The following is a 22,844-nucleotide window of genomic DNA, read 5'->3' as shown; positions in this document are numbered from 1 at the left end:
TGCATCACTGATTGCCGCCAAAATAGGACGGATAAATGTTGATTTTTTTGTCTTTTGTTCACGTCGTTTTTTCTTGTTGTCTATGTCCATTCTTATTACTTTAAATTGTTCTTAATTTTTGTTTTTATAGATTATTTTATTTCTTCTTGCCGTTCGATATATACGCTACATATAATTTATTTTTAATTAATGTCTTATCGTCGTATCTCTAATAGTTATTTCGCGTATATATCTTCACTGCAGTGCGACCGTATTATATATTTAAACATAATACGATACATTCTTCATGAATACAACAATTTTTTTCTTTTCGTCGTCTGTTGTTCGTTTTTCTAAAATTTGTGTGCAAGTTATTTTTACATATATCGTTCTTTCAGTCGTATTATATTGTTATTATACACTCTGTCTCGCTATCAATTTCGCCATTTTTTTCTTTTCTCTCTTAGCTAGTACATTCAGTTTTATAGTTTTGTTTTTATTTTATTTTAATTTAATTTTACTACCATTATTTACACGTATCGTTACCAAAATGTAACATTATCGTATGCGTATACCTACATATTATTATGATATGCGTTTTCGTTATCGCATTTTACATGACACGCGTCATGTCTTTGGCTATTAACTAATTATTAATTAGGACAACGTGTAGAAGTATTAAAAGTAATTTTAACAGACCTCGTGTCTATAAAATTACTTTGTAATAATATTTATACTCATATCAGTTATCATTTATTTCTAGTATATGTTGTATGTTATAATTTATAACAACGTATACAAACGCCGAAAAAAAAAATAATAATGAATTAAAAACAATATCAATGATATCCGTTTATTATATTGAAAATTGTCGATATTTTTTTTTACTATGCGTCTATGTCTTGTAGAATTCTTATTGTGGTCATTAATAATTGATCACAAAATAGTATAACTGGAGTAAGTAGCATTGCATAGTTAGGTATTTTGTTATCATTATGTTTTAATTCAATTTTATACACACGCCGTGTGAATATATAGGTAATATATTATGTTCATTACAATATATTATCTGTGACGAATGTACAACATTATAATATTGTTGTACCATCGCAAATACTTTCTTTTTATATACTGCGGGGTATATTGTAAGTATAACTTAAAAATTGTACACGTCATTGTATTGAAAAAGTCTTTATTCACGGGGAGTAAATTTTATACAAAAGTACATATATACGTGTTGTTAAGACCGAAATATAACATTAACGACGAGTCAATTTTCAAGTAGTTTTCATTGGTAACACCTATAGGCTGTATTATACTTATTTTAGTAATTCCTAAAATCTATATGATTGATATTTGTTTAGGTAGACTATTTTACGCTAGAAATTTAATCGTTTCGGTCTTACACGAAAATATAAGTGTGAATAACACGTTTTATCTCGGTTAAAAACGCATGTAACTCTCCTACCCATCAGTAGCCGAGCGAGCGAGCCAGCTAAAACCTACCAATATTTCCTTACATGTTATTCGGAAAAACCTAATAACTGATGTGTTTTTATTTTTTCCGGATAATCATTGGATACTATGCTATATAATAGTAGGTACATGTAATATACATATTATTATTAACGAGTGTATATATTTTGTGTGCCAGTTTTCTTTTGTTTATTTTTGCTTTCACTAAAACGATTCATTATATTATAGCAACATGTATATATATACAGTGAGTTTCGCTTTTTGTGATCACATAGGTGCTTGTAATTTTGATCCTATTAACTTTTTAACAAATAATTGATCTCAATTAAATAATTTATCATTCGTTTACTCATTAATAATTTTTTTTTTCATATTGACTTTAGATTAAAACACACCCGAGTACTTATTTAATACTTTTATCTTATAATTAAATTAAATAGTGGCCCTGTAATTTATGGAGTTGCTACAAAATATGTAACGTTCATTTAACACGTGACATAATTAATAATTATATTATGTAATCCCGATTATAATGCTCTGTTTTAAAAGAAGTCATATATTCCCGATTCAAGTAATCGGTTCTCAATGATTCTAATTAATGGCCAATTTATAAATATATTATTTGACTAAGATTTTTTTCTTTTTGATTCCAACAGTCGATTTTACAACCCAGTGATCACTTAAACAGCACTCACTGTATAACATATTTCCATTATCATTATTGCCCACTTTGTTATTTGTTGTAGGTTCTAGTAGAATTTACATAGATATCTAATAAGTAGATAGTCCGCGTTTTAATTACTAACAATATGTTTGGCATATTACACGTTTCTGGAATTAATAACATATAGGTATATTATTATCTTTTAATTTGAAGTGGTTGATAATTAAAAGTTCATTGCGCGAAGTAAATTTGAATTTTTAAAATAACTGATTAGTAATTTTATACTTCAACGCATAGGCATGTATATAAGTGGTTTTTTTTTTTTTTTTCGTTATAGTTCGTTATAGAATCATAGCCAATGAGTTCAGTTGTAGGTATAACCATAATAATATATGCCATGTTTAAGATTAGGCAATAATTCTATCACTGACCTTGCTATCTCTAAACCCCAAATATACCCTGTAATATTTAATTATATGAATTGAATAATAATAATAATAAAAAAGTTTATACATAATATAACATTTATACCATAATTAATAATTTATTGAAAAATAAAAATAAAAAGTTATTGTACGCATCACCTAAAACAAGATAAAAACACACTTCGCATGACACGCGTGTTGTGTTTGTGTGTTTGCAGCTGCGTGTCATTCGGGCTTTCAAGTCTACACTAGAAGACCTAGAAGAACGGCGTTCCATACATAGTTTGCGTACCACTACCAGTTCACGGGGCCGTCCTCTGTCCGACAACATCACGTACATAGACGAAGAACACAACCACCACCACCACCAAGCTGCCCCTCCTACTAACAACAAGACACCACTCAGTGAGGGATAAAACAAAAAATAAAAATAATATACATAATAACGAATTATTATCCTATAACGGTCGTATGTGAACGTCACGTTTAAATAGGAAAAAAATATCGAAAAAAAAAAAAAACAAACAAACGAGCAATTTCGTAATAATTAATTTATTTACATATATTATTATAAATATAATATATATATATATATATATGTGTATGTGTATACATTATATAACGATAATCATATTGTCATCGTTATTTTTTATTTAACTATATGGATAATACATATATATATATATAAATATTTATTTTTATTTTACTAACGTCACATTTTTTATCGACTTATTATTATTATTATCATTATTATTATTATTATCATTATTATTATTATTATTATTACTATTATTATTATTATTATTATTATTATTATACTTACGTACAAATTATATGAATTTTCGAGCTTGGGTATATATTTTGTTTTCATTATTTTTCTGGAATAGAACATTTTTTTTATAAACATACTGGGTCGTTATCAAACCTATTTATATAATGCAATATATATTTATATATTACATTATATTCTCGCGATGTCTCAATTTCTCTCTCTTACTCACTTAATTTCTCTCTTACCCTTTCTCTCACTCTCTTTGTCATTGCGCGTGCCTCTCTGCAGACTGCAATGCATCCACTAGTCAACTCGGGAATTTGAACTTGGTGTCGGCTGCGCATCATTTAAGGCTTATTCCGTGTACGCGCGGGCTGTGCTTGAATCGTGATGTATACATATTATAATACTAGATAGGCATCGCGCGAAAACGTCAATCGATGTAATTCTATTCTAAGCTATCGTTGATTATATTTCGGTGCTTGAGTTGTCTAATTAAAGCATGAAATACGTATTCGAATTATTACTTATATGATATGTCTATTATTGAGTTGCATACACAGTTTATTAATTTAATGTTTTACTAAAATTTAATCATTTAATCGATCAACATCATGGATCACTAATTCTAGTTTACACCACCATTAACTCACTAAATTGATTCACTAAATATTTTGTGATTATTGAAGCAACCCGGCATTAAACTGTCTTTTACGAAAATACAATACTAAACACGTATGCTTTATAACGTTGACAATCCACGATGCTTATTTAGTGATGAATTAACGCTAACAATTTTCTTATTTCACATACATTTAATAATATCATAAGACCATGCTTACCCGTACTAACAAAAACAGCAATCGGGTTTTACTAACATAATTTACAGTTACCATCATATCAATAATATAACATGTGAGTAGGTTGCAAAGGCAAGATTATACATATTATTTACATAGTATATTATATTTATATTATTACTATTATTCTTATACTTATGTTATTATTTTATTTTTATTATTATTATTTAAAATGTGCCGTATATTTACTTAGGTAAATTCGCCTGCGCTAATAGCTATCGTTTAATGTATCATATATTTATATATATTATTTAATGTCTGGCTCTCTCGCTCACTCACTCTTTTTCACTCTGTCACTCTTATTTCTCTGTCTCCGTATGTCTATACCTTGTTTATTATCTATTTACACTTTATATATAATATATACTTACTTATAATCACAAACTCTTGCGCACATTCGTGATTATGATACTTATTATTATTATTATTATTATTATTATTATTATTGTTGTTGTTGTTGTCGTTGTCGTTGTTGTTGTTGTTTTGCTCTTGCCAAATACCGGGCATTATACGTTAATACTTGCACACCAATACTATATAATATATTAAATATTATCAGTATTTCTACTTGAGCCTTAACGTAAGGTTTCAAAATTATCTCATTATTGCGAAATAAGCGGTGCAGTTTCGCAAGGGAAATAACGCTGATAATAACTCAAAACATATGGCTTGTCTGGTCGTGATTCAAATTATGTGAAAATGACACGCTTATCATTTCATATACTGAATGTCATGACAATCATTATATTATACTTCTTGGGTATTTTATTTTTATTTTTGTACATCTACCGCGTCCGATTATTGTGTATGTCTTACGGGATATAGCTTTTGTTTTTTAAACTCTGGTGTACAAATGTTGGATGAAAAACGGATTACTCATATATGTCTATAAGACCACAAACGGTTTGCTCATACAAAATATACTATAACCTCATAGCTCCAGCTTAATCTTAAGGTTGTATTTTAATGCTGACGACGATGTCAAACTGGTGATTGCTTTGGGTTTTTGATCTCTGTGTATTGTCTATATACGGTGTTTTTAAAAATAGGGCTTTTTTATTTTATTCTTATTGGTTATGCGGTGGTAATATTGGTTTGATTTGGTATGCGTATACGCGCACTTGGCGGTTATCTTCATTATTTCTATCGCATTTTTTCAAATTTTATGCTACATGCATTTTATTCATCCTCACTATAGTCTATATTATAACATATTTTATAAAATACATTGCCAGTTTTAACATGGATCATATAATATTACGACGATACGTGTAATATGCAGAGAATGAAATTGTAATTGTTATGGATTAAATTGAAACATTTAATATCATGTTTTTATTCCTAACAGGAAAATAGTCAGTCTAATATTATAATATATAATTATTATGATAATGTAAAAATTATTAATGCAATGATAGAAAAAACATATTTAACGTGGTTTTGATGAAAATTATTCGTTAATCTAATACAATTAATATTAAACGTTAAAGGTGATAGGCGGTGAATTGCAAGAACGTTTGATTCCGGTCCCATACAGCAAGAGCTCCACTGACCAAGCTGTAAGCCGCTTTCTTCCTTAAACTGATTTTGTTTTATTTTCTTGTTTTCATTTGGTTTGTTTGTTATTACTACATTTTGGTCTGCTATTACTTTTTCTACTAATGCTACTATTACTATTACTACTACTACTACTACTATCACCATTACCACTACAAATAATGTTTTACGCCATGTTTGGCACATTTGTCTTCGTCAATTTTGTTGTTGAAATATATTCTGTACTGTAGTAAACCAAGAGTAACGCGGCCATGATTGTACAGGGTGAATAAAAGTCAAAAACTTAACACATTTATTGTATTATTGTAACTATGAAAATCTATATGTTGCTTATATTTTTACTACCTACCTACCTACCATATAATTTCAATTCCGTATTTTATAAACATTATTAATGATTATGGTATATGATAGGTACTATACATTTATAAAAATGGATACTGTTTATATACAAGATGAGATGGTTGATTACAATGTATTGGGGAGCGTATATGTACACATGGTTGTTTTATATATCAAAATGTAAAAGTAGATGGATGTACTAACTCATATTCACATCCGTATAATTGTCACTAATAAAGTACTAATTATAATATCACACGCATACTAATCAAACATTGAAGATAATGTACGAAGTTTGAGGAGTTCGGAATTAATGCATGTTTAATATTTTAATAATTTAACGATTTAATAATTAATATATTCCTGTCAACATAATTACATAAACTTAAGTATTATAAGGCTGGCGTGCGAATGCTCGTGTGTGTGTGTGTGTGTGTATGTGTGTGTGTGTACGCGTGTGTGAAAAAGAGTTGATTTATATTTTGTCTGGTATTTTTGTGTGCAATCTTGGTCGTGTTCTCACTCCGTAGTAGACGGGTCATTTGGTTATCCCTCAGTGTTAAAATTAATTTAAAATAAAATTATTTAAAAAAAAATTTAAATTGTATTCATGATATTATTTGTGATGGGACTATTATAGCATTCATTAAAAATATAAAATTATTCAAAATTAATTTTCAATATTAAATATTTTCTCTGAAACCTTTATTAGCTCATGCCACATGCACTGATTTATTCTTATTGAAAATGTCTATGCGTGAATTATAAAATGTATCATCTATAAGATCAAAACTGTACGTGGACTTAGCAAAGATTAACTCGCATATGCGTAAACCTATCTGCTATTTGTCAATGACCTTTCAAAAATTTAATTTTAAAGTGAATTAAATCTATTCATGATTCGTTTAAAATAACAATTTCAAAGGCAGCCCACGGGTTTAGTTAGATTTGCTTATGTTAAATTTATACATTGTTATTACGCGTATGATAGATGATAGGAGAACCCAAAATCAGGAGCGTGTGTTGGCATGTGTACTCATAGTTATGTTTTAAATATTCAAAAATTGAAAATGTACCGATAATGTCCTATCTCTAATATATTTGAGTACAATATAATATGATAATGATTACGACCATTCAAATATGTAATAGTAGTAGTGGTTGTAGTAGTAATAGCAGTAGTAGTAGTAATAGTAATAGTAGTGGTAGTAGTAGTCGAGAAAAATTAATACAAATATACAATATTATCATAGAATAATATATATATATATATATGTTTTCTATGGTTTTATAATACAATTATTAAGCATAACAATAATTACTGTATTATATACTAATGCTGCTGCTACTGCTGACCCGATCCTTGATCCCTTTTAGATTTATTTTTGCATGGTGTGTTATTTTTCTTTTATTTTTTTATTTTTACAGCTTTTGGTATTGTTTGTCATTATTGTACTTGATAAGTGGCTTGCTCGGCTTTTTTATTTATAATACTCTATACATACTAATTTCTTATTTTCCCACGCGCACTTTACGTCGGAGACAATGAATCGTCGATTTCTTTCGTTCTAAATGCAATTTTCATACATTGTCAACTGCCGTCACGTTAAAGTGTGTGTGCGGGAGTTGTGTGCGTGTGTGTATGTGCGTGAATGCGTGTGCGTTTTCTGCCTTTTAATATCTTCTTGACATATTATTACCTATAATACATATATATTTATTATTCAAAAAAAATAATATACAATTATTTTCGTTATTATTATTATTATTATTAAATCAATATATATAGTAGTAGTGTTCAGGTATATATAACGCGAAAGCGCGTACGCGCGCGTGTGTGATGATATATATATATATATACTTATTAATGGTTATGTGATAGGAGTTGAACGACAGTTTTCGTCGTCGTTTTGCGTTATACACATATAATTATAATGGTTTTATATTTCAATATGTAATGTAATAATAATATATAAAATACATTTACACATATTATTGTTTGGTACAATATTCTGGGTTACGAATTAATATAATTGTTAATAAAAAAAATTTTTAAAAAAAATCCAGATGCCGCTGTATTTAAGGGGCATTGCAGCAAACGCCACTCGCACTTGAGGTAAGGGTATATATTAGTGAATCTAATATATATAGTATATGTATAATGATTATAATTTTTAATTATTATCGCTGATGTCGCTGCTTAATATATTACCTACTCAAAGTTACTTAACACAATAATACATTTATTTATATTCCGTTAAGGAATTGGCCACGTCGTTAATAATAATACATAGTATTATATACCTATTGTTTAATTAGGTACGTTTAATAATAATAATAATAATAATAACGTTGTTTGGATTTTGATTTTTGTTCGGTATTTATGTGTGTGTAAGTTTTGTGTGCGCGCTCGTGTATGTGTGTGTGTACATGTGTGTGTGTTGCGCGTGTTTGTATGATGTATGGATGTGGATTTTTTTTTTAAGATTACACACGTGATTTCATGCTTTCATATAATAATTATTGTATTTTCGAGATGATCAATGTACGTAATTTTTAAATATTGGCTGCTCGATTTCGAGGTTTCCTCGCGGGACTATTTGTTTTTCAGTGAAAAGCAAATTTTACTGCGGCTTATGCGATGAGTAATGCGAATTATGTGTGTGGATAATTTTTTTATATATATATTATATATATTGATTTTTTCTTTTGGTTTGCACTTAATTTTTTTTTTTTCGATTACGTTGGATTAAAAATATTGTAACGCACACGTATTTCTTTTCAGAGAATGTGGCAAGGTCAAATGGTTTGACCGGTTGTTGTTGTTCGTCTCGGACACAAGGCACCACACACACGTTAATCGATAAATACCGCGATAATATTATTATTATTATTATTATTATTATTATTATTTAAATGTAAAATTATTATTATAATTAATTTTATAATACATAATAATAGACGCGAAACATCTCTTGAACCTCAAACGCGATAATATTATTATTATTATTATTATTATTAATATTATTATTATTATTATTATTATATTTTACATTTATTGATTATTGTTAATATTTTTTTCACTCGGTCTAAAGCCGCCGCTGTTGGTGGTTTTTGTTGTTCTTGTTCTTCTTGTTCTTGTTATACTTGTAATAGTAGTTATGTATGGTTATTATTAATATTATTGTGTTATCATCGTTATTGCGTTGATAGTATCACAGCAAATTTTAAGTACTCTCTTTGACAACGTCTTTAATTTTAGTAGTGTTTTTGCTGCAACGTCCTAAAAAAAAAAAATCGGTGAAGTTCTTTCGATTGCTCTTCTTATTCTTCATCTTTTTACATGCCATGATGCGTTTGATTAATGTTTTTTTTTATTCTTGAAATTTCCAAACTGTCGTTTAATACAATACACCATTAAATAATAAGACAATCGGCAGTAACTATAATATTAGACCTTATTACCTTTTTAGTAGACATCTTCCGTGTTCGTAATATTATATTCGTCAGCGCGTTAAGGCAAATATTTTGCGAAGTATTTGAACAAAATTCGCATACATTCACTATCTTACCGGGGAGATGAAAATATCAACAAATTCTGAGACCACCTTCTCCGCAATCTAAGCTTTCTTTAACCGCGTGCACGTTTACCTTGTTTCGGTACAATGACCGAATTATGTATAAACATGTAGGTACTCACCATTCATTAATTTCGAAAATCTTGAGTCCAATCCCTTTAGATTTAAAGTCGTCTTCGATCCTTAACCGGTATTTTAAGACTGTACGCACACCGATGTGCACTCATTACGTATATTGCTTACGTGAATATATTATTTGTAGTTATGATAATATTAATTTTTGGAATTATAATGCGGCGGAAGCGTTGTTTACTTGTTCGAATAACGTAACGAAGTATTATTATATCATCCGAATCGTAAGGATACATTTCTAATTCCCGTATTCTAATAATGAGACCATTCGTTCCCTAAAATGTAATGATAATCGTAAACCATTTGACCAATCCAGTGCCACTATTGACATAGGTACCTAACAAAGCTATACGCAATAGGTATAGGTATTGCTATTCGATGTTTTTATTCTATTGTGCGTATATAATACCTAAAACATACTAATCTGTAATTTATATTTTCAACAGAATTCGATTTAATGAACGTTCCAACTACTTATAGATGTTAAAAATATTTAATTGGTGTAAGTTGTAACTAACGTGGGCTCAAATCCATTTAACTATTATTTTAGTAATAAAAAAAAAAAAAAAAAATTAATATATACTTAACTAACGCTTTATTAATTGTATTAATAACAAAGTTTTAAAAATTAAGAGATTATAATATGTTCTCGCTGCCAACAAATATTATTGATTATAACAATGATTATAATAAGTAATGATGGCGAGGAAGGGGATTCATGGCTGTTTAGGTTTTATGTACAATTTATTACTATTACTTATCTTCAAACGATAGAAGTTATTATACGTATTATTATTATTATTATCTATTATACGTATTATTATTATTATTAACTATTATACGTATTATTATTATTATTATTATTATTATTATTATTATTATTATTACATTATATTATAGTATTGATTAGTTATTATTGTTTGTCGATCTAGCCACCACCGCAGAGCATTATATAGTACTCTTCTTTATTTAGTGTTTACTTATACCGACTTACAAATTAATTATAATTATATAGTGTAGATAAACGCTTGCTATTATATAATATAGTTGATTATTATATTATAGGTGGATTCCGTGAATAATTAATGAAACAATGTTTCTGTTTTATATTGAAAAAAATAAAGTGCACAGCGATATTATTATCGTTACGTTTATTTAAATGATATTATTTTAAATTTATACACCATTTGCTATTACAATACGTTTTTATAATATATACAAACACCAACAATTTATTGGTTTATCTGCAACAAACGGATACAGATGAAATGAAGTATGCCACAAAACGGATAATACTGCAGAATGCAGATAATTTAAAAATGCAAGAGCAGCGTCAACTGCAATGAGTGTCGAAGGAAATGTCCATCGCGCATGTATTAAAAAAGGCAACTATATTACTCATATTCACTCCCAAGTATGTTAACAATTAAATGTGTTTGGTTTACAGCAGCTCACTTACTTGTAATAATGTAATACTTTAAAAATGGTACCTAGTAATTTAATTTATCTTTAATATTTTTATTCTTCAACTTTTATCGTGAACTTTTTGTAGCCAATAGGCCGTGTAAATTAAAATAGTTACCACATTAAATTCTTTGTTGAGTTTGTTTAAAAACCTTAAAGTTTGCATAAACTAATATTTTTGTTTTTTTAAATATATATGTGTCGGGGAAACAACAATAGCTTAAAATGTTTTAGAATTACGTTTATTTATTAACATCATCGTTGTGTTGTATAATGTGTGTCGTGTGTGTGAGCGCGTGAGATAGTGGTTAATTATAATTAATGTTTTTTAACCTAATAATTAATACTGTTAAGACATATTTTGTTTGTGTGCGTGTTTCAGGATACTTATTATAATGATAATTATTATTAATTTGCTTAACATGCGTATCTATATGACACGCATTGTTTATTTTGATTTAAATATAAATACATTAATATGCATACTATCAATTACTAGATTATTTTGTTGCAAGTTGCAATACAGATAAAATATTAAAAAATTTAATTCTTTTTAAGGCCTATTTCATATCAATGCGTGTCATACGCGTGCATTTTAGCTTATATTTTTTAAGTTTAAGTACGCTACTTCGAAAATTCATCCCCGGAGTGGCGTTTAAGTTCGTATTCGGTACCTATCTATGTATTATGCCCCTATAACTTATAATTTTTTAAAAAGTTTACGTAATCTGTTATAGTGAATAATTATTAAATAGTCGCTTGCCCATAAATTAAATTCGAGAAACAACTCAATTTATATCATGAATATTTTAGGTAATTGTGTATAAGTCTGAGTAAAAACAAATTCTGATCATATTACCTACTACTATATAAAATTATAGCCTTCGGGCATTTTAATTGATCGAAAATTACTAAAATAACACACGCGCGCATCGATCATATATTATATTATGGAACATTACTGCACGATAATAATTGTAAAATAAAATTATAGGTACCTTTTAAATTGTTCTGTACAAAACAATTATTTAGTCTTTTTTTTTTTTAAGAAAATCATGAAATATAAGAAATAATGTGTTGTCTTAATCTTTGTTTTCTCGTATTTTCGTGCATGCAAATATTACTTCATTATCATCATCATAATCATCATCACCATCATCATTATCATATAATATATTATATTTATACATGAAATGTATATAATATATGTCTCATTTATACACACTACCCAACCGCCGCCGCAGCAGCACTAGACTATTTTGTTATAGTAGTACATGTATTTAAAATTTCGTGTTTTTTCTTTAAAGAGTAATATTTATTATGCCTATTTAATAAATACTTGTTGGTAGTGCTCATTTGATATATTTTTAACCATACCGTAATTCGTTTTCTTCCCTCCCCGCTTATTCTGTATACTGTAGTCGTATTGTTTTTACTTTTAATCAAACGATTATTACAAATCCCGTCGTTGTTATACCTGTTGTTCGGTTTCCATTATATTGATCCGTTCTATAAATTATTTGGTCTAAAAAATGTAATATATACGATTATTACCAATATTATATTACAATATAATATAATAATTGTTCGTATAATATAAAATAACATTTAACACTATTGAAATATTAACTAATTAAATCTGCATTGATGTGTTCTAGTCTCTACTTGTATAATTAATAACAAATCCTATCAAATTTACAAAGTAGTATAATATTGCGTGAAAAGCTTTGTTTTTTTTTTATTAAGCGTATATTTTACGATCTATATCTTTCGTTATATTTGGTGTGATTGGTTTCGGCAATTTATTTTTTTAATATGTAATTTATTGTCACATAACTGATGATATAATAGTCATCATAATAGTAGTATATATTATATAGAGTTGTTTTATACTGATATATTATATATTTATAATAGTTTGTCATAAATAATTTTTTATGCTCAGTTGTCTATTTTGATAATACATTTCTTCTTAATATCTTCATAACTTAATTATATTTGAACGTATTTTTTATTAAGTACCTTTCAAACATAATATTGATCACAAAGTCTAAGTGTAGTCTATGTGTGGTGGTATATTATATTTCCATATTATTTTTAATCATTTTTGTTGCTCTGATTTTTCGGTGTTGCTGCTGCTATTGATGCCTTTAATTTTACTTTTAATATAAATATTATTTATACTTGTCAATATTCTTTACTTTATTTTCACTGTCGCTGTACATGTACATAATATGTATGTGTATAATATATTATATACTACTAGGCGATTTGTCGTTGTTTTTATTTCTTCTGCTACATAATTTATACTTATTAATTATACCGAAAGAAACTGTTTTTTGACTTTTTAAATTCCTTTGTCGGTTGTTGCATACGAACTTATACGTTTTATACGTAACCACAATGATTTGAAAAAAAATAAGGATAGAAATAGGTATATAATATAGTATACTAAGGACAAGCGTAGTGATGAGCAAGTGTGGTATGTGCGCATGTGTAACATGTAGTATGTGAATATTGTATTTATTAAATGTTTTTAACTATAATCTGTTATTTTATTATTATTTTAAAATCAATTGTATACATGTATTTATTACAATCATAGACACCGATAATATTCTTATTTTCAAATCCATTAAGTTCATTTCGATACGTCACTATGTCTTGTATAAAATGACATTATTTCATTGATACTCCCGTACTACAAATCACTATACAGTATACATATACCATACATGCATACACATCATAATGCAGTGTGCGATTACACAAATGTTCTATATATAATGTTATGTTATATTATGTCATATAATGATAGCATGATATTATTATGGTTATACGTGTTATACGCTCCTGCATATGATGATACAGTATAGTGTATTTACATTTAATGTACCTAATATGATTTTGTCGATATAACACGTCATAATGATATTTTAACGATGCTCTTTAAAAATGTTAATATATTACTTGGATATTATTATTCATTGCATTTTCATGTATACACAACACATAATAAAACATATGGTGGTGATGCTGCTCTAAACTGAGTCTCCGCTGCAGTTGCTCTCTCCTCCCATTTTTCGTTCATAGTGTTATTGATTACCAAATCAATAATACAATAATACTATGCATTATTATTTTCTATTCTTGTTCATTTTCAATAATAATTTACACGAATCCAATTTTTTTTTTTTTTGTGGCGATTATTGATTTTGTTCAAAGGTGGCCGTGAAGAATAATAAATTACAAGTTTGAACAAGACAACCACCGACTCGACACACGCGCTCGACGTCACCTCAGGATTCCGATACATACCGATAAAACCGCGAGCGCGCACCCGCATGTGTGTGTCCCGCAGTAGCTAACGCCCCATGTACACACGTCCGTGCTGTGGCTGCTGCTTTTTTTACTACAATATAACAATAAAATAGGTGTGATCGTTTAATTTTAACATATTAATATGATTATTACAGTTTAATTAAGGTTATTATTATTATTATTATTATTATTATTATTATTATTATTATTACTATTATTTATCTAGTTTTGTAGTAGGTAAAATCTTTCCTCGGCGACAATATGTATTATTAAATTATTATTATAACTGTTGTACCGTGTAATACATATATATTATTATTACTATTATTATTATTATTAGACTTAAAGACGATTAGTTTTTGCGCGTGTATAGTGGAATCGAGTGCAAAAAATCAACAGAGAACATGATATCTATTTTTGTTGTACAAATATAGATATAATATACTATATTATTATAATATATTATATTATATTATAGTGTCACGTGTTCTCGCCGATGATGTTTTTTCTTATTATTTTGTCGTCGTCGAAGTTATTATTATTGTTACATGTAACGTCATTACAATCATTATTCTCATATATTTTAATTATTTTAATAATGTTTATATTTAATGCGCGTAGATGCTATGTTTATTGAATACATTATTCTTATTTAATTGTGTTAAATAATATGATACGATTAGGATATTATATTATTATTATGTGTATTCAATATACTAGGTTAGTATAGTAAGGCAGGTATTACGCGTGTATTTTTATGACTTGTACAAGTATATGCCATGTACGCGTATCGTAAAGTTTAAATACGATTTTTGCTCATCGTCATCAGTCAATCGTACGACACGTTATTATCTCGTAAATAATGAAAGCATTTTTCATTATTGTTCATTTATTTATTTATTTATTTTTTAGAATCGTTACGGATATTGTTATTTAGTATTACTAATTTATAAGATAGTTATACGTATACGTATATATTACATAATATAATATATTATATTTATATAGTTTTTAGTGTTATAATAGAATCGTTGTTGTTGTTGAGAATATTGTTACCTATACCTATGAAGTAGGATAATATTTAATAATGTTGACGACAGTGTTTATTTTGTATAGTGTTGTTGCCGATGTTCAATACTTTTTTTTTAAATTTAATTTACACACGTCACACATTTACAAGACTCATATTTTTATTATAAAATTATTGCGATTACTATATTAAAATAATTATAGTATGTATAATTATATAGAAACAAATAATTTTTTTATTTTATTTTTAACAACTGCGCTGTTGACGGTAAAAAACGACCACTTCACTCGGAAAACTAATATAATATAGGTATATTAAAACTTTCCGTATTTTTAAATCACCTACGACAAGTATAATACACACCGTAGAGTTCACTTTTAATGTTATAATATGTATAATTATGTCCTTCTCTGATCTATGGTCTGTTATCGAACACTACGATATGTCATCATTCATCATGGGGTTCGATTGTCGGGCGTACAAAATAATACTGTTTTACGAAATTATAATTTTTTTTTTTATGGCACTCAGTGTGTGTGATCAATTTCTTTTTCATAGACGCTGGTGTTCAGTGGTTTCATGAGAAACACGTGTACAGGTAACATGCGTTCGGAACACCCCCTCCCCTACCACCGACAATGTAATCCCCAATATCACCTCTACCATGATATATTCGCTTTCCTATACACATAGCCAATACATCTTCAACGTGACGGTGTTTAAAATATTCAGTAGGTATAATAATAGTTCCATAATGTTGACGGTAAATATATTATCATTTTGCGTTTGACTGGGGTTCGAAAGTCTTCAACCCCATCCATCGCCACCTACCTGTTAATAATACATATATATTATACAGAGATAATGATTTCACACATGCGCGCGTATAATTGGTTTAACTCCCTGAAAATCTTTATATATATATATATTAATATAAATATATACCATTTGCACTACTACTATCATTACTATATATCACTGCTGCTATACTATATTATAAACATACATGATCATATGTACAACTACTTATATTATTTTGTACTACTGTTGTTTACCAATTATCATTATGTTACCTGTACTTAATTTAATTTAATTATGGTGTGTGTAGCTATCGCTTTGAACTATTGCTTTTGTTGCATGAATAACACTTATCTGAGTATATCACGTATTATATATACTTACGTAGTGGCCTGGGGGGAGGGGGAGATTAAGCTCACCGCATTTCGTATTAATGCGTTGTTTCGTGTCGTGATTTACAAACACTGTATTATACTTGATGTGTAATACACATAAGGTGTATCTGGGAGATGGGGCTATAGTATTGTAGAATCCTCCAAATACACCCATGTATATAATGTGTACACATCTAATACCGTTTTTGCATGCTTATCAGTAATCACACGTCCAGCTCCCCGTCAGTATAATTTGCCAGGTATAATACTGTTCACGTCCCTAGATCGTAATAATATGCATAATTTAATGGTGTAACAGTGTGCGTAGTATTGTCGACGTATAAATATAAAAAAAAAAATATATATATATATATATGTATATCTATCACCGTGTATTGAGGGAAAGAGACAACATGAACGACATTGTATACCTCCCGACCGAGCAAGTTAGGTCGGTAGAGACATTCTGTTGACGAAACCGTTGTGGCTATACGGGGAAGGGTAAAGGGTAAAAAATCCAAGTGAACATTAATCACGCGTGTGATGGAAGGAGGAGCCACCACCTTAACCTCAAGAGCATCATTTGTAGCTAATTTCCATGCCGGTTTTCACCAGCATATTTTATTATCATCGATATCATCAATAGGCTATGATGTACATATTATATATATTTAACACACTAACTTCTCTATCATTTGATCATTGTCGTCATCATCGCCATCATCATTATTGTTTCGTATTCACTTATACGTGCGACATTACACTATATATGTATATGTATCCATATACGCCATGTACACGCCAATACCTATATATATATACAAACACACGCCTACACGCGCGTCTCATAGTATAAACTTAACTAAACATAATAAGTTGTTCTAATCAGCTCACAATTGCCCGCAACTAGTTGTCATTACGATTGCCTACTGTTTGTTATACTATTTGATTATATTACGCTCATTAACACGCATTACATATTAATCTACAATCATCACTATGATATAGTAGTATTATTGTAATATTAATACAATAATATACAATACATATTGCCGCTACCGACGCCACCGCTGATGCTGTTATTGAGTTTTGATTTGTTTTTATTATAACTAACATTACATCATAACATAATCGTTTATCACCCAACTATTATGTATCTATCATCTTAGTCATCATCATTAATACCTATAATATAGTATTCGCTCACCGCGTTAAAGTCGTTGTACTATATATATGTAATATGCGTAATGATATACGCATTATATGTATTATAACGATTACTGTTATTATTACTTATATTGTAATGTAGTGATGATGATTAACATTTATCAATATTATAATATGTTTTGCGTACGCACACGCCTGCATTCAAGTTGTATTATTATTATAATATTATATAGGGTACATATTATGATATTGTATTATCGTCGCGTATGTGCATATCATTTATTGCGGCCTCGTTACATAATATAATATACATAGTGGGTACGATATATAGTATTTGTATTTAATATAATACATCAATTATTGTCACTGGTGCTCCTCGTATGTACAGGGTGTACGTTCTCTCGATGTCGGGAAGAAGCAAGCTATTGTTTTTTTTTTTAAAAGGCGATGTGAATACCTGTTTTGACCGGTCGCTGCTTTTTGCTGTTTTAGTTTCGGTAAATCTTCGCGGGATCACAACCGCGCCCTGTACATACTGTGTGTACGTCATCATCTAATCACTGTGACATTATTATTTGTGCCTAAATATACAAATTAATAATATATATTAGCACGCGCTGATTATTTTATTTTTTGTTAAATTATATATGACATAATAGAACTCAGTCAAGTTTTATAGTTTGTTTGTTATTTTTTTTTTTTTAGAATTTTTTTTCTTTTAAACATTAATCAAATAATTAATACGCATACACGCGCGTCGTTATTCAAAAACCGCATAGTTAATAATAATAATTTTATTAAAAATGTATTCACCATTTTCTTCCGAGTTCACGCAGGCAATAGAAAAAAAAAAAAAATCAAAATTCGAAACCGAAAGGTATAAATTGTTTTTAAAAAACACAAATACTGTTCAGTTTTGATTTGGTCGTTGCCGCGTGGATAATGATATTGTAAGATAAAATATTATTTTCACACGGAATAAAATTTAACGCGCAAATATGTGAATAACGACGCTCGAGATCAAATTTTTTTTTTTAGTTTATTTTTGGTTTTTTTTTTTACCATCGTTATTATAAAAAAAAAAAAAAAAAAAAACGTACATGTTTAACACAATTTATTACGTAGTATATATTATATATATATATTTATATAAATGCTGTTTTTCCGACAATTTCCACAGATACGAGTGGTTAACGCTTTCCGGCAGGGTCTGGACGCACGTTACGGCGAGTCGCTGGCCGAAGTGTTGCGCAAACAGCCATGCTTCAGCAAGAGACTGTCCGCGGCGACGGGCGGCGGTTCATCGTCCAACACCGGCGGCGGAGGCGGCGGCACCGGCACAGGGGGATCCATCGAATACGCGGACAGCGACAACGCGATCAGCGTCCCCCACATCGACGTCGAACGTCTGTCGTCTCATAGCCACACGGAAACGGCCGTATAAATAATTATTTTTATTATTAATTATTACTATTATTATTATTATTATTTTACATTATCTTTTCGTCGTGCGAAAAATACGACATTTATACTTTATACCTAAACATAATTATACATTATCGATTCGTTCGTTTCCTGCCTCTCGTACCAAATCACACACGTGCTTTTTATCGTTTCTCGTAGTGAATTTTTCGTTTATCATTCACAATCGGTGTATACATATTATCATGTATATTTAATGTCTAGCAGTTAATTCTCGTTATAATTTTTTTTTTTTTTAAAAAGACCTGAAATCTACTTGAGGATCAATGGATATTTAATTTTTATCGGAATATTTTTATAATTCTAGCTCTCCGGATAAACCAGCTCACTATAACACCATAATTTTTTTCCGCCTCACTTCTAAATACTAATAATAATGGACAAAACACAAATTCCCTTTAAGTATGCCAACAAACGTCGCTGTTGTTTAATATTCACGTCACCTATACTTGTATAATACGATTGTATAATAATATGCGTTACTGTATATTCACTATGAAATATACGTATTGCTAATATTTTAATTTCAAATAAAAACTCGTTACGTGCCTTATACAAACAACAATAGTTTATAATATTATTGAAATATTAAACGTATTACGTACATTTATTATCATATACACGTATTATAATATTATTATTATCGTCACGTTGTGTATTATATTTGCCGCGTGTCGTTAAAATATTGGACCCGCGTGGGAGGGTTAGCTCATATCGTTGACGCGTCATGTACCTATTTTATCGTGAGCGTGAATAATAAACAATTTAATTTAATCAAACCAATGATTTTACCATTCCGGCTTGTTCGTTCATTGTTATAATGTTGTGTATTCTATTATTATTGTTGTATTGATTAAGCATTTGAACTCCCAGTGGGTACATCGTTAAGTACAAAATATTACAAAAATTGAACCAAATGCCATATAGTAATATAATTTTAATATTTTATTCTTCTGTTCTCCTCGCACTTTTTGGCTAAGTTCTACTGCGATACTATGTATTACGATAAGTATGTTATGTGTGTTCCTTTAGCTAATTTTCGTAAATGGCATAATTCTCGTAAATGGCATTACCTAAGCATCGTTAAAAAAAATTAATAATAATAATAATAATAACAGTAATAATGATATCAATAACAACTGACTACGGAACTCGATTTATATAATATATATGCTATTTATATATACTGCCGCCGAAGTTGCATTTATCATACATTTTTACTGTCGACGTATTGTAGAAACTCTCGTAATGTGTTCTCTTAAGTGCATCAATGAACCTAAATACTTTATTATATTGTTAATACACAATTTTATCGCATATTATATAAGCCATATACTTGTATACATAGTACTATAAACTTATCAATACATTATTTCGTTGGTAATAATAAGAATAAAATAGTAATATTTTAGACGTATTTCGATCAAACATAAAAAAAATTAGTTTTGTAGTTTTAATTTAATTTTTTTTTTATATACTTAACGTAATATTATTTGTTATGTGTACATATATAAAATAATATAGTTTTTTCTTTATTTTTTTTTCAAAATAATTTTAATTAATATTCGATTAAAATATTATTACCTATGTTTTCGTTAAGCGTAATATGTATATATTAATACTTTTGATATGATATATTATTGTTATTTCACGTGTAGTTTATTTTATTAGCAACACGGAGTCGGAAACAAGCCATACGACAATGCTTTTCGTATTAATAATAATAAACAATTTTAAAAATTACTCCAGAATGATAATGTAAATTTAATGTATAGGCGTGTATACAATAACATTACATAATGTACACTAATATTATAATAATATAATGTTAAAGGCGTCTCGTTTTATATATATATATATATATATATTTATATATATTTGTGTGTGTGTATATGTGTGTGTGTATATATATATATATATATATATAGTGTTAAGTAGTAAGTTTTGAAACTTATTGTGGCTCAATATCTACCAAATTTTTCTCATATTATATATTAATATTTAGATTTAATTTATAGATAATTATATATAATAGATATTTTACTTGCGTACCATCGATGGTCCAACTTATTTTTTTTACCTACATATTAATTTTTTGCGCTTTTAAGGTCACCTAAACGAATAATTTCAGCTTCGTGAGTGTTATGGTGGATAGGTGGGTGGCGATAGTCCTAGACTGATCGATTCATATCCATAATAGGTATAGCTATCCCGTTATTTTACGGGCAATGAAAAGAAATTTTTTTTTAGTTATATCTGACTATAATATTATACATATTCGAACACGATCGGATTAAATTTATCTGCCATCGTTTCACCGTAACAAATAATAAATTATCGGCCTTTGTGGTTGGGGTTGGGGGAGCACGGGACAACCGAGTGAATATATTGTATATCGTTGCTAACACTGCCGCATTAGTAATAAGATAAAAATTAAAAAAAAAAAAATTCATAAACGACGGTGTTATCCTAATTGGCGGCTAGTCGTTGATCTTCGGTTTACGGATTCGAAAAATTATTTGAAAAAAAAAAATCTACTGCAATTATTATTACCATTCCTACGATAATATCCATCATATTATTTAATTGTGTTTTGCATTGCGTGATTTTGATAGATTTATCAAAAATTTAAACTGAAGACTATTGATCGTATCGCGTTAGGTCTCGGGTAGGAATAAACATCATAACGTAATAGTTAGAAGCTGTCAGCCATTGGCTACAGTTTTGAACAGATTTAGGTGTACCAATATTATATAATATACAATATATACACACACAATGTCAACGTTTTACCGTTGTTGGTGCCATGTTAATTGTTTCGGGTTCGTTACTAAATATATATATATATGTATATTATATATACTTAATTTTACTTTATGTATTGTTGTAACCGTAGTTTAATTACTATTAATTTTGTTTTTATTTTGTTTTCGCATATCGATGTTAATATTACTGCTGGAACATTCTGGAGTATTGCGTTCGCCTTATTATACTTAAATACAATATTAATTACACGTATTATTTAAATAATTAATTTAAAATCGTATATTATATAAGTAAACATTTATTACTATGCAGTAGCAACGTACTCGTTGGAAGCTATAATAAGTACGTATATATTTAAGTGCGCCAAAATATATGATATGTACTTTGTAGACGGCCTAAATGAATGTCAAAATGTCAAAATAAAATACAATTTAAATTTTGTATTTAATTTTTTTTCTCTTATGATAAAACAGTTCAAAATGTTAGAAGTGTAGTAATTTTAAGGTACATACTTTGCGATGTACAATATTATAATAATATTCATAATGTAATATGTATGTGTATATCCATATTACATAATATATACCTATACAATGTATAAGTATTAAAGTATATAGGTACTAGTAAAACATCGTAGAAGTATAAGAAAATATTCGA

General features: G+C 28.4%; 1 protein-coding gene across 11 annotated transcripts in view; it reads left to right on the top strand.

Annotated features, from left to right (window-relative positions):
• Positions 1 to 20,773, top strand: part of LOC112600046 (plasma membrane calcium-transporting ATPase 3) — a 64,160-nt gene extending 43,387 nt beyond the window's left edge. For 5 of the 11 annotated variants that reach the window (XM_025347182.1, XM_025347180.1, XM_025347183.1 and 2 more), the window contains 2 exons: positions 5,667 to 5,735; positions 19,120 to 20,773. In XM_025347182.1, coding sequence (XP_025202967.1) covers positions 5,667 to 5,735; positions 19,120 to 19,383 — 333 coding nt within the window. In that variant the 3' untranslated portion in view covers positions 19,384 to 20,773. Of the gene's footprint in view, positions 1 to 2,762; positions 3,106 to 5,666; positions 5,736 to 8,860; positions 10,383 to 14,474; positions 15,512 to 19,119 lie in introns of those variants that run through there. The other 6 variants (XM_025347186.1, XM_025347189.1, XM_025347190.1 and 3 more) reach the window with 6 other exon arrangements.
• Positions 20,774 to 22,844: the final 2,071 nt, after the last annotated feature.

The sequence above is a fragment of the Melanaphis sacchari genome, unplaced genomic scaffold (assembly GCF_002803265.2).
Source record: "Melanaphis sacchari strain LSU unplaced genomic scaffold, SCAv2.0 Contig59_pilon_pilon, whole genome shotgun sequence".
Lineage (NCBI taxonomy): Eukaryota > Metazoa > Arthropoda > Insecta > Hemiptera > Aphididae > Melanaphis > Melanaphis sacchari.
This window is presented reverse-complemented; position numbering and strand designations above follow the sequence as displayed.